The sequence below is a fragment of the Strix uralensis genome, chromosome 14 (genome assembly GCF_047716275.1).
Source record: "Strix uralensis isolate ZFMK-TIS-50842 chromosome 14, bStrUra1, whole genome shotgun sequence".
NCBI lineage: Eukaryota > Metazoa > Chordata > Aves > Strigiformes > Strigidae > Strix > Strix uralensis.
In genome coordinates this window covers 22,714,380-22,725,501 of record NC_133985.1, presented here as the reverse complement: position 1 = coordinate 22,725,501, position 11,122 = coordinate 22,714,380, and the positions used below count along the sequence as shown (strand labels likewise).

General features: G+C 49.3%; 1 protein-coding gene across 3 annotated transcripts; it reads left to right on the top strand.

Moving 5' to 3' along the window:
- The first annotated feature begins 5,784 nt into the window (after positions 1 to 5,784).
- GNPDA1 (glucosamine-6-phosphate deaminase 1) lies at positions 5,785 to 10,618 on the top strand. Of its 3 annotated transcripts, none has more exons than XM_074883346.1 (7): positions 5,785 to 5,864; positions 5,947 to 6,072; positions 6,142 to 6,243; positions 7,445 to 7,627; positions 8,266 to 8,450; positions 9,102 to 9,276; positions 9,560 to 10,618. In XM_074883346.1, exons 2-7 carry the CDS (start codon positions 5,949 to 5,951, stop codon positions 9,655 to 9,657), a joined length of 867 nt encoding a protein of 288 aa, XP_074739447.1. In that variant the 5' UTR covers positions 5,785 to 5,864; positions 5,947 to 5,948; the 3' UTR covers positions 9,658 to 10,618. The 3 variants fall into 3 exon arrangements, with proteins under 3 accessions (XP_074739447.1, XP_074739448.1, XP_074739446.1); XM_074883347.1 differs by having other exon boundaries at positions 5,791 to 5,864; positions 5,937 to 6,072; XM_074883345.1 differs by having other exon boundaries at positions 5,802 to 5,864; positions 5,926 to 6,072.
- The last annotated feature ends 504 nt before the right edge of the window (positions 10,619 to 11,122 follow it).

Here is an 11,122-nt window from a genome sequence, read left to right as displayed (position 1 = left end):
AGGAGAGGCAGGACTTGTAAAGGATTTTAGCCAGGAATAACCTCAAAGAGTTATTCCTGAGAAACGCTGGAGACACAAGGAGAATGCAGGTTTCTCGGAACACAGATCCCTTTGAAGGAGCTGGAATGAGAGCTGCAGGCACTGACAGACTCTTGGGTTTCACCTTTCCACAAGATTCACAATTTGCACTAAGAATCTCTCTGAAGCTGTCCTCATGGCATGCACGGATTTGCTTGCTGTTGAGGCGGGATTATATCCCTAAGTAAGGCTATAGCCACAGTGGTAATTAGCTGTACACTGATTGACTTGGACATCGGAGAGACTAAAATAAGAAGCAACCTGTACAAAGATGCTGGAATGTATCCTGAAGAAATGGTGGAACAGTTTGTGTCGATGCCATTTTGGGGCCAGCTGGAGGCAAATCACTGCCTAATTAGGCCATCTCCTCTGAGTGAGACTAATTCAGGAGGGGTAATGGCAATTTCTTCCAGCTGCTTTTTCTGTATTTATTTTGTTTCCTTAGATGGGGAAACTGTAGAAAGATGATGCTGTGGTCACCGTGCATGACTCGTTCTCCTTTCATTTCCCACATCGTTTTAGGCAAATCACTTCATGCCTCTGTGTTTTTTGACTTTTCCTCCAGTGCAAAATGTCTTTTCTCCCAAGAGACATTCTGAAGCTTGAAGTCATTGCTTTTAAGTGACTTCCGCACGGGATGTGCTGTGAAAGTATTTGAAAGTAATTGAAAGTATTACAGAATCACCGTACAGCGAGTCTTCTGAAATCCTGAAACAAGTGTTCCTTTAATTACTGCGTATGACTGAGCAATAAAGGGAGCACTTTCAATCTACACTTTGTAATAAATATTGAACTCTAAAAGCTAAATAATAAACCTCAAAGGCAGGGTGTTTTAAAGCTAGACTAGTAAGAAATAAGCAAGATGTTTAAACTAGATCTTTCTTCTAATCTTTTAGTGATAAATGACCCAATTAAGAAAAAAGCAAAGACAAAATGTTCACATGAGCTAATGGGTCAGATTGTACCTCTGAAGCTCTCCAGTTTAATAGCTTAATCATATGCAAGCAGGCTGCAACTGGCAGGTTAAGAAAAAGTAAGTGACAGTGAAGTGTTGTTCACTAAAAGGCTGGATTTTCCACCCGTTTGCAACACTGGGCTTAAGGCAGATGGAAACTTTATTACGAGTCTGGTCCGAAGAGCGCTGGTACCAGCAGAACCTTCACTGTGCTGCCCACAAAATCTCAGCAGAGTTCTGTCAGCCTGGCTGGGGGCTGAGCTGCTGCTGCCCGCTTGGTTCCTTCAGTCCCAGTAGCTGTTTGTAGTGTTCACTGGTTGTCGGTGCATTTATGGTTTACTGAAAAAGAATTTTTTGTCATCGACTATGAAGTGAGCAGCATTCCTTGGAGGCACAAGTACTTAATATGCAAGAAATGGAGTCACAGGGTTTGAACATACATCTATGTCATGTCTTGTTTTCACACTGTGGAATAACTTCTGGAATTACAGTTGTATAATTAGGCTGAAGAGATTTATTAAGGATTAATAAATGTCTAACGGATGTTCCTCCCCAAAACATCACGAAAGAGTCCTGCAAACTGCAGAAATGTAAAGACAGGACAATAAGCAGGAGATGGGTCTCTCATATGTAGTTGACTTTGATATAGCTGTCAATTCTTTCTAGCAAGCTTCTGACATGAAATTAGTTTTACTTTGAGGCACCACTATATACCTCAATGCTCTTCAATGTCTTAATATTTCGTACTCGGTACGACATTGTATTTGAATCATCTTTTAGCTTTTTGCCAGTTCAAAGCTTTACTGACAGAGTACAGTATTATTCTCATCTCGAGTTGGTTTAAAACCATGTTACTGATGTATCTACAGTAGGTCAGGGCCTCACTGGGTCCTTCTGGTTTTGCTGCCTCTTCAGAGAGACAGAATCAGTGAGACCACAGTCTGTGTGAGCATGAACCCCAGCTGTTTCACGGGCAGCGTGGCTGCAACCCTCTGGATGGGCCTGACTTTACACTGCCGGGTCAAACATGCTCAGACACGGCCTCTGAAAGCACACGGGGGGCCCTGGCCCCAAGCCCCACGACAGCACCACACCTCGTCCAACCTCGGCAGAGGGCGGCTCCCCGGCACGGCAGATCCAGGCGTGGATCTCTGTGCGCAGCTTTGAACGGGCACGCAGCTGCAGTTTTCCATGGCTGTTTGTTGTAACGACAAAAGCTGCTTGCTCACGTCGGGTCTGCTGTAACGGCACGTGCTCCTACAGCCCAAGCAGTTATTCGTAAGCAGCGCCTCGATTACTGGTGCAGAAAATTATGCCCCAATAAGCCACGAGTATTGTAAGGAAGGGGAATGAAGATAGCAGCAGCATTGAGATGGAAGACTTTCCCAACGGGACTTCAACAGCAGAACTGAGGGTCAGATCTCAAGTGATGTGGCCAAGTTTGTGCTGACAGGCCGGGCTGTGAACAGGGCAAGGCAGACAGCTCTGCTCCAAACTGCCTTCATCCAGCACAGCCAACTCTGTCCGAGCCTGATTTTTGGAGCCCTAACTCAGATTTCACCAGCGATCTTTGTCGCTCCGTTATTTCTTCAGCGTACTGCAGAAATCACAATTAACCAATGGTTAATTTAATCTTGCTGTCCAGACTAAATCCCCTACTGCATAGACGAGCAGTTTTTAACGTGGTGAGGAGTGAAGCTCTGCCAGCTTTCCCATGGGAGCCTCGTCTGCAAAAACAGGAAGGGACTGGCACGTGTGCTCTCCAGAGCTGCCTGCTCGTGCGCTGCCCTAGTACATCGAGTTGCTGTGACTCCCCTAGCAAACTCCTAACTGGGATTTGGGCGCTGCTGGGAGAGCTAAGGAGTGAGCGGTGCTTGCAGAAAAGAGCAGGTCCCCTCCAAATCCATCCAACAGGGAATCTTGTTTCTCCTTTTCTTATAAATAGGGGTGAGAAGGTAAGTGGGATGTGCGGGAGCAGGAAGTGGTGACAGATGGTGGAGATTAAAAAGATGCTTTGATTACAGGATTTGGAGAGAGGGTCCTTTAATGCAGATAATTTTTTAATTGTTGCTTTTTCGGGGAAAAAAATCCCTGCGCTCCCAAGCAGTTCCCGGTAGCGAAAGCCCTGGTCTGTGAGCACTGCTGTCTCTAATCACTTCAACACAGAGAAAAAGAAAACGCTGTGCTTGTTAGAACTCCTTGGTTAAACTTCAACTTCTGCAGAGAAGTGTTTGTTTCCTTCCATCTGCTGCCTTTGCAAGGAAAGAAAATCAGCCTGTTCAGATACCAGGAAGTTCTTCAACATTTGAACAGCTAGCTGTAAACGCAGAAACAATAACATGCATAAATTATCATAAAAATACCCTGCATGCTAGTCACACATATAACCCAGCCCTGGAGCCATTCCTAAGTAACGTTAAGGCTGCATAAAGTATGCAGAGACACGGGATGTGGGCAGAACAGGGCAGCTGTGGCGGCAGATGCACGTGCCGGGCTCTCTTGCACCGTTGTAGTTTTTTCCTCTCATCAAAACATGTTTTGCTTTTACTGGGAGCTGCCGGCTGCCTCCTCTGTCTTTCTGCACTGTATCTGCCAAAGCCACTTGCACAGGAGATTAAAGCCAGAGCCAGATCCTTTGCAATCGACAGAGACCCACAGCATTTGAATTGAAACCAATTCCATCCCGTCGCTGGGGCTGTGCAAGCAGCGTGGTAGGATGCTGGAAGGCCGACCCTCAAATGCAGCAGCTCCCCAAACCTCCGAGGGGGCAAAGTGCAGTAGGAAGGCGAGGCAGGGGCAGGGGCTGGGGCGATGGCTGTCCACAGGCCGCTCTGACGCCACACAAACGCGACAGCCCGCAAGTCACCCCACGGGGTGGGGGACATGGTTGTTGCCCTACAGCTCACGGCTGTGGGAAGTCCACAGTGTTTCTTGCAATCAATTCCTATGCGGTCTCTGCCTGCGGTATTTGCTTTTCAGAAATCTCCGAGCCCTCGCTGCGTTTCCGTGGTAACGCTGAGCGAGCCGATGTGGGTTATTTGCAGAATCGAGGTGCCGGAGCACTCTCCCTCCCGAGCGGCTGCAGCAGTTCTGGCTTTGCACAGCGGAAGCTGCAGGTGTGCTGCAAAAACGGTGATGTGTTCCTCATGGCAGCTCCCCGTCGGCGTGCAGGTCAGGAGCTGCGCTCACCATATTCCCTTCGTGCCGGCAGCACGTGGCAAATGGACCGAAGTGGCCCCAGGACGGGAACTGTTCCAACCCCAGCCAGGTCCCTGCGGCCCCTCCATCCCAGTGGAGGCACAGCCCCCCGTTTAGCTCAGCGCCTTGGTCCTGTGCTTATGAACCCTCCAACGCTGTAATTCCCGCCAGCGTCCATGGGACCGATGGGTCTGTCACACCGATACAACCCTGATGGGAAAAGTGGAAAAGCTGTTTCACACAGAGCCAAAGCCCAGGCTGCCCTGCGCTGCAGGAGAGCCGAGGATGCGCTGCTGTCAACTCTTCACCCAGCACTACAGCCACCAAAATATTTCGTGGCTGCTGGCTAACCACTGCTGATGGAAACACACGGCGCTTTCAATTTATTTAGTTTCTGTGGCCTCAAACTCTTCCCGTGTCCAACCACAGCTGTCTGGCTACAGCCCGTCACACCCATCATTCCCCATCCAAATGCAAACCAAGCCAGGACTTCTCAGCATCCATGATGAGATAACTCAGTCTAGCCAGGTTGTTTGAACTATTAAACTAAGAAGGAACTGCACAGGCTGGATCCTAGCACAGCAATTTGTATGTTATTCTTTCTTCTAATGAAAGCAAAAAGCTAACTTTGAAGTGAGACCTTTGCATCTCAACAAAGAACCAAGACTTTGCAAGGGGAAGTCGGGCACGTTTCCACTACAGCTTGAAGGCAGCTGGAACAAGAGCAGAAAGATCTTTTTTGGGGATACGTCTGCTGTTAGGAGCAGCACAAACATCGGCAGGTCATGATCTGTTCACTGTCCCTGCAGCCAAAGCCCTGAAACAACCCCGACATGCCCTGAAACGAGTCCCTATGAAACGCTTCAAGTGTGAGAGCTGCTTGTTCCTGCCCAGGACACGGCTCATGGCTTGGCTTTACAGATCGTGGGTCACCCAGAGCAGCTGAAGGGCCGAGTCAGCGGATCCCAGCAGCGGCAGGGACACCCTAGAAGCATGAGGGAATAAGGACATCTAAAGATCTAATTGCCTTTTTAGTGCATTTGGGGAAAACCATTGAATCACTGGTTGGTTTGGGTGGGAAGGGACCTTAAAGACCATCCAGTTCCAAGCCCCTGCCCTGGGCAGGGACACCTTCCACTAGCCCAGGTTGCCCAAAGCCCCGTCCAACCTGGCCTTGAACCCTTCCAGGGAGGGGGCAGCCACAGCTTCTCTGGGCAACCTGTGCCAGTGTCTCACCACCCTCACAGGGAAGAATTTTGTCCTCGGTTGGTTCCCGAAAGCTTTGTCCAGGCATCAAGCACATTTCCCGTATTCGTAAGGCGTTTGAGCAGACCGCTAGCAGCCCAAGCACCCCATTACTGGGTGCATTTAACCGCTTCTTTGAATTCTCTCCCCGAATCCTGACTCTACGATCGTCCCGGCTCCCCGGCCGGGCCCGCTCCTCCCGCCTCGCGGGGCTCCCTCTGAGGGGAGCGGCCGCCATGAGGGGCCGGGCCGGGCGCTCACCGCCCACCGGCGGGGCGGCGCGGAGGGCGGCGGGGCGGGCGCGGAGGGCGGCCCGGGCGGTTCTGCTGCCTCGGTCCCGCCCGCTGTGGGGATCCCCGGGCGGCGGCAGCGGGACGGCAGCAGGCAGGTAGGTAGGGAGGGAAGGAGGGAGGTGAGCGGCGCGGCGGTAAAATGGCGGCGCTCCTCAGCTCGGCTCCAGCCCTGCCCAGCCATGAAGCTCATCATCCTGGAGACGTACGCGCAGGCCAGCGAGTGGGCGGCCAAGTACATCCGCAACCGAATCGTCCACTTCGGACCCGGCCCCGGGCGCTTCTTCACGCTGGGGCTGCCCACAGGTGGGTGCCGGGAGCGGGGCCGCGGCCCCGGGGCCCTCGCCCGGGGCTGAGGCGGCGGCTCCCCCGCAGGCAGCACGCCGCTGGGCTGCTACAGGAAGCTGGTGGAGTACTGCCGGAACGGGGACCTCTCCTTCAAGTACGTGAAAACCTTCAACATGGACGAGTACGTGGGTGAGTGCCCGCACACCAGAAGTATTTGGCTTCCCTCAGCGGTTTTGCTGTCTGTTACCTCTCTGTCTGTCCAGCCTGGATGTCGGGTGACCGGGCAGCACTCGGTACCGCAGCCCAACAGTCTTGTAGTGCCTGGTGGGCACAGAAAATCTCCCCTGCCAGAGGTTCGGGGTGGGAAGGATAAAATTTGGGTTAGCCAAGGGAGCCCACAGGCACAATTTGAAAACCTGCATAAGAAATATTAAAGGGTATCAGGTGTTGCCTGGTATTATACACACTAGGCACTGCTGTATTTTACCTGGACTTAGGTATTGACTAGCTAAGCATCCGTTTTTCACAATGGCAACAATCAGCTGCAGGAATAATCTCCCCAGGGAGGTGGTGGACTCCCCTCTTAAGATTCAGCTGGACAGGGTGCGGGGCCACCCTGCCTAGACTGTGCTTTTTGCCAAGAAAGGTTGGACCAGATGATCGTTGAGGTCCCTTCCAACCTGGTATTCTCTGATCTTATCATTGCAAGCCGAGATAGTGTGCAGTATAAACTACCACCTTTGCTCTAGGATTATAAAGGTCACTTTAGCTTCAGGTCTCTTACAAGCACGCTCCCGTTAAGATAGCAGAGGACTGATCCGTTTATGGAGCCGTGATGAAATAGCCTCTTCAGAAGAAAGAGTACAGAGAGATTAGTGGGCAAGCCTAAAGCTCCAAAGGTGAAAAACATACAGGCTAAATATTTGCTAATGCAGATTTTACTCCGGTCAAGAATTTTTTCTGTGAACAATCCTAATCAAGGAGCATTAGGGAATAGGCAGTCCAGCGTGAGTTTATAGCATTCAAGTGGAAAAAAAAAAATTCAGGAAGTTATTTCCCAGGCCATGCACAGCTTTTTAATCGTTCTTGCTAATATGAACTGGGAGGAAGGCTAAAAAGGTAGCAACAGATGAGGCACGACGCATGCCTGCTTTTCTGGAACACTGTTGCATGTTAATATGAGCACATGTCTTGCAGGAGCTATTGTGATTGATTTTAATTTTGCCATTTAGGGAAATAAAAACAACTTATGAAAGTTGAGGGAGTCACCAGTGACAGACGGAGAAAGCAGTGCTCTGTTACCAAAGCCACTGCAAGGACGTGTAGGTGGTTTATGTTATGGGTGATGTTGTTTCAGTTGGTCTTAGTCCTGTGCATGCTCTGTTACCAGGTCTCCCGAGGGATCACCCGGAAAGTTACCATTCCTTCATGTGGAATAACTTCTTTAAGCATATCGACATCTCGGCAGAAAACGTTCACATTTTGGATGGAAATGCACCTGATCTACAAACAGAGTGTGACGCGTTTGAGGATAAAATCAAAGCTGCTGGAGGAATTGAACTCTTTGTTGGAGGTGAAAACCCGAAGGACTAGTGGTCTCTAAACACTAGCAGGAAGTGCTGCCTTTCCTCCACCAGCTATGTGTCTCACTCATTGTCAGGAAAGTTCATTTTCAGTGCAGTTTGGTGGGTTTGCAGTGAAAGGCACTCTGCATATCATTGCCCTGGGCGTTCCTGTGCTGGCAGCCCTGTTTCCCAGGGTACCGCTCCCTCAGTTTTAAGTATTTCAGTCTAGTAAGTGAATTGTTCAGGAAACGATCAGCAGGAGAAACAGGCAGGGCTAGAACCGTACGGAATAGAAAATCTATCACAACTGCCAGTGCTAACAGGAAACTGCTAGGAGTAGTCAGAGTCCTCTGAGCCAACAGGAGCCCAACGCAAGCTTTTCCCATCAGTTTGCCTTAAGATTCTGCCATCTACTTTGTTTTATTGTTGTCCCTGCAGTTAGGGAAGCGTCTCTGCTGACTGCAGAGGGGTTTTGGCTAGCATTCCTACCAGAAGCAAATCTGAGCTTGAGCAGAAAAATTGCAAGTACAGCTCCGTGTTTATTCCTGAAGCACTGAATGTCCTTCTAACAGCAGTGCTGTTGGCTCTGCTTCCTGCAACGAACACTGCAGCCACTGACCTTCCTCTCCAACTGTCTGTGTCCCAGGTATCGGCCCGGACGGTCACATTGCCTTCAACGAGCCCGGGTCGAGTTTGGTATCCAGGACGCGCGTGAAGACCTTGGCTACAGACACTATATTGGCTAATGCCAGGTTCTTTGATGGTGACCTCTCCAGAGTCCCCACAATGGCGTTGACGGTCGGAGTAGGCACTGTCATGGATGCCAGAGAGGTTAGGAGAAAAGCAGGACTTTATCCAATAGCTCTTGAGCAGGGCTTCCTGGAGCAGCTAAAGCTCATCCAGCCCTGGAGCAGCATTGCACCCTGCTGGCCTGGGCCAGCTTACGCTTCCCCTGCCACGAGCAGCTCAGTACCTGATCCTCCTGTTCTGCAGCACTGGGGAAAGGCTCGTTCTTGCTCTGGCCTCCATTTTCGCTCTGCTAACACTTCGCTTTGTGTAACCCTGCGGAACAGTTGTGATTCCCAGGAAGCTAGAAAGGTTTGGGAGGATGTCTTTGATTAAGAATCTCATCAGGGGAAGTAACTGCAAGACCCACTGGTGGACTTGATGTTACACCAGCAGATCATGCAAACTGTGTGAGATAGCTTTTAATTAAGTCTGTACCTTGATTTATACTTGTTAAGCCTCGGCATATAGGTGCTTAACAGGGGAGCTCAGAGGATCTGAATCGTTACAATGACCCACTGGGCTAGGACTTAATTGATGAAGAAAATGCAGCCAGAGCAAACAGATTTGTGATAGTGAAGTGCCTCTGGGGAGGATGATGGATGTTGTCCCCTCTTGGGGACCTCTTAGTTCAGCAGGGGGTAGGTGTGCTCTCTTCCAGTCCCTAACTGGCCTCCTCTGTGTCTCGGAGTCCAGGTGATGATTCTTATCACAGGAGCCCACAAAGCCTTTGCTTTGTACAAAGCTATCGAGGAGGGTGTCAACCACATGTGGACAATATCCGCTTTCCAGCAACACCCCAACACTGTGTTTGTGTGTGATGAGGATGCCACGCTGGAACTCAGAGTTAAGACAGTGAAATACTTTAAAGGTGAGTGTTTGACCAGGCCAAGCAGCTATTGTACTTAGTTTTTAAGTGACACAAGCTATGCTTTGCATTGGCTGTTTCTGTTTAATTAACTCCCAAAGGAGTACATTCCTTAAATATAACAGTTGAGGTGTACAGTAATAAAAGAGCAAAAGTAATGCTTAACTGCGTGGGTGTGGGAGTGAAGGAACAAGGACTCTAGTAATGTCTAATTCCATTAGCATTCAGTAAATGAGAATTTTGCTTTATATGTCTACTTAAGTCCTGTTTTTACTTGCTACACTAGGTTTAATGCTGGTTCACAACAAGCTTGTGGAACCCTTATACAGCATGAAGGAGACAGGAGCAGACAGAAGCCAGTCTGAGAAGCCATACAGCGATTAATCTCGCTGTTCATAGTGCTGAACCAGCCTTTCTGTTGAAAACCAGCTGTGAAGAAAGGGAATTGCTGCAGAAACTCAGATTTGTTCTTAAATTAGCAAAATGATTATGTGCTTGCTTCCTTCCATTAAAAAGACAGATGCCAAACACCTGCCTTAATTAACCAAATGAGGATGGGATCCAGTGTACTGTGTTCCACAAACTTCTGCCACTAACTTATTCTCTGAAGGTAAAGTCAACAGAGAATGAGTTGTTTAATCTATGAAGCAACTGTAATCACATGGACTAAAGGCCCCAAAGCTGAAATGGGAAGATATGTGAAAGTACAATGTTGTAGAAACAAAAGGGGTAATCCCTTTGGGGTGTATTCCTTGCAATTAGGACAAGTACCTCTCCTGTCGCTCCCCCTCCACAATACACTCTTACATTAGAGTCATTTAAAACAGGAACCGGGCTTGTTCAGCCTGGGGCAGGGAAAGCTTCAGCGTGAGCCAGTAGCAAGGTGCTGTGCAGCTGCGAGGCGGTCAGTGAGAAGATTAAGCCAGGCTCACCTGGGCAGGGCACGGGAGAAGCGGAGAAGAGACCATGGAGCTTGAGTTGGGACTGGATGTAAGGAAAAAAACCTGCCTCTGAGGACAGTCAAGCCAGGTTCCCCAGAGATGTGCAGACTCTGTCCTTCAGAGGTTTTCAAGGCCTGATGGATAAAGCCCTGGCTGAACCCAGCTTTGAGCCAGATGTTGGACTTGAGCCCAGCTTGGCAGAAGAGAGGCTGCAGGCACCATTCACAAGCGCCATGTTAGTAACATGGTTTATGCATCTGTAGGATTTTATTTGTTGTCACACAAGAAGCCTGACATGTTCGCTTTCAGTGTATAATTTTATATGCCCTGGTGCTTTTACGATGTACGTCAAGAACATAGATTTGTTGGGATTAAGCATAAATGACTGCTCTCTGTGCTGCTCAGCCCTCTGTTATTTGTGTCAGCCTGAAGCAGTCAGTTCTCTCTCCCTCCTTCCCATCCTTTCCCTTGCTACAAGGAGATGCCACATAAGCCTCAGAGGAGACACTCCAGTCCCTCTGGCCTCAGCCTATGTTTAATTACAGAACAGCAAACGATCTGGAAAGGAATTTATATTGATGGATTTGGTGCTTGCATAAAAACAGGATAACAATTCAAACCTAGAAGAGTTTTAAAATTTTAAGGAAGAGTGACCAAACCACCCCCTCTCCTATAAATCCTTTTGCTCTTTGCATTTTTGCGTTGGCTTAGAGCTCAAATACTCTGGGAATCCCTATGCCAGGACTGCAGCACCTGAGAAAGCTGAGGCAGGAAGAGGTCTGAGCTACAGTGCTCAGCCACCAGTTCATTCGTGATCTCACTAGTCCTAAGTGACTCCAACAGTAAATGGGCACCACTGTGAAAGGAGCCTCTGAGCAAACACACTGTGTCAGTAGAACGGAGACACC

Coding starts and splice junctions, on each gene's coding strand:
- GNPDA1 (XM_074883346.1), top strand. CDS start 5,949: ATGAAGCTCATCATCCTGGAGACGTACGCGCAGGCCAGCGAGTGGGCG. Junction 6,244..7,444: donor CAACATGGACGAGTACGTGG/GTGAGTGCCCGC, acceptor CTCTGTTACCAG/GTCTCCCGAGGGATCACCCG. Junction 8,451..9,101: donor CTGTCATGGATGCCAGAGAG/GTTAGGAGAAAA, acceptor CTCGGAGTCCAG/GTGATGATTCTTATCACAGG.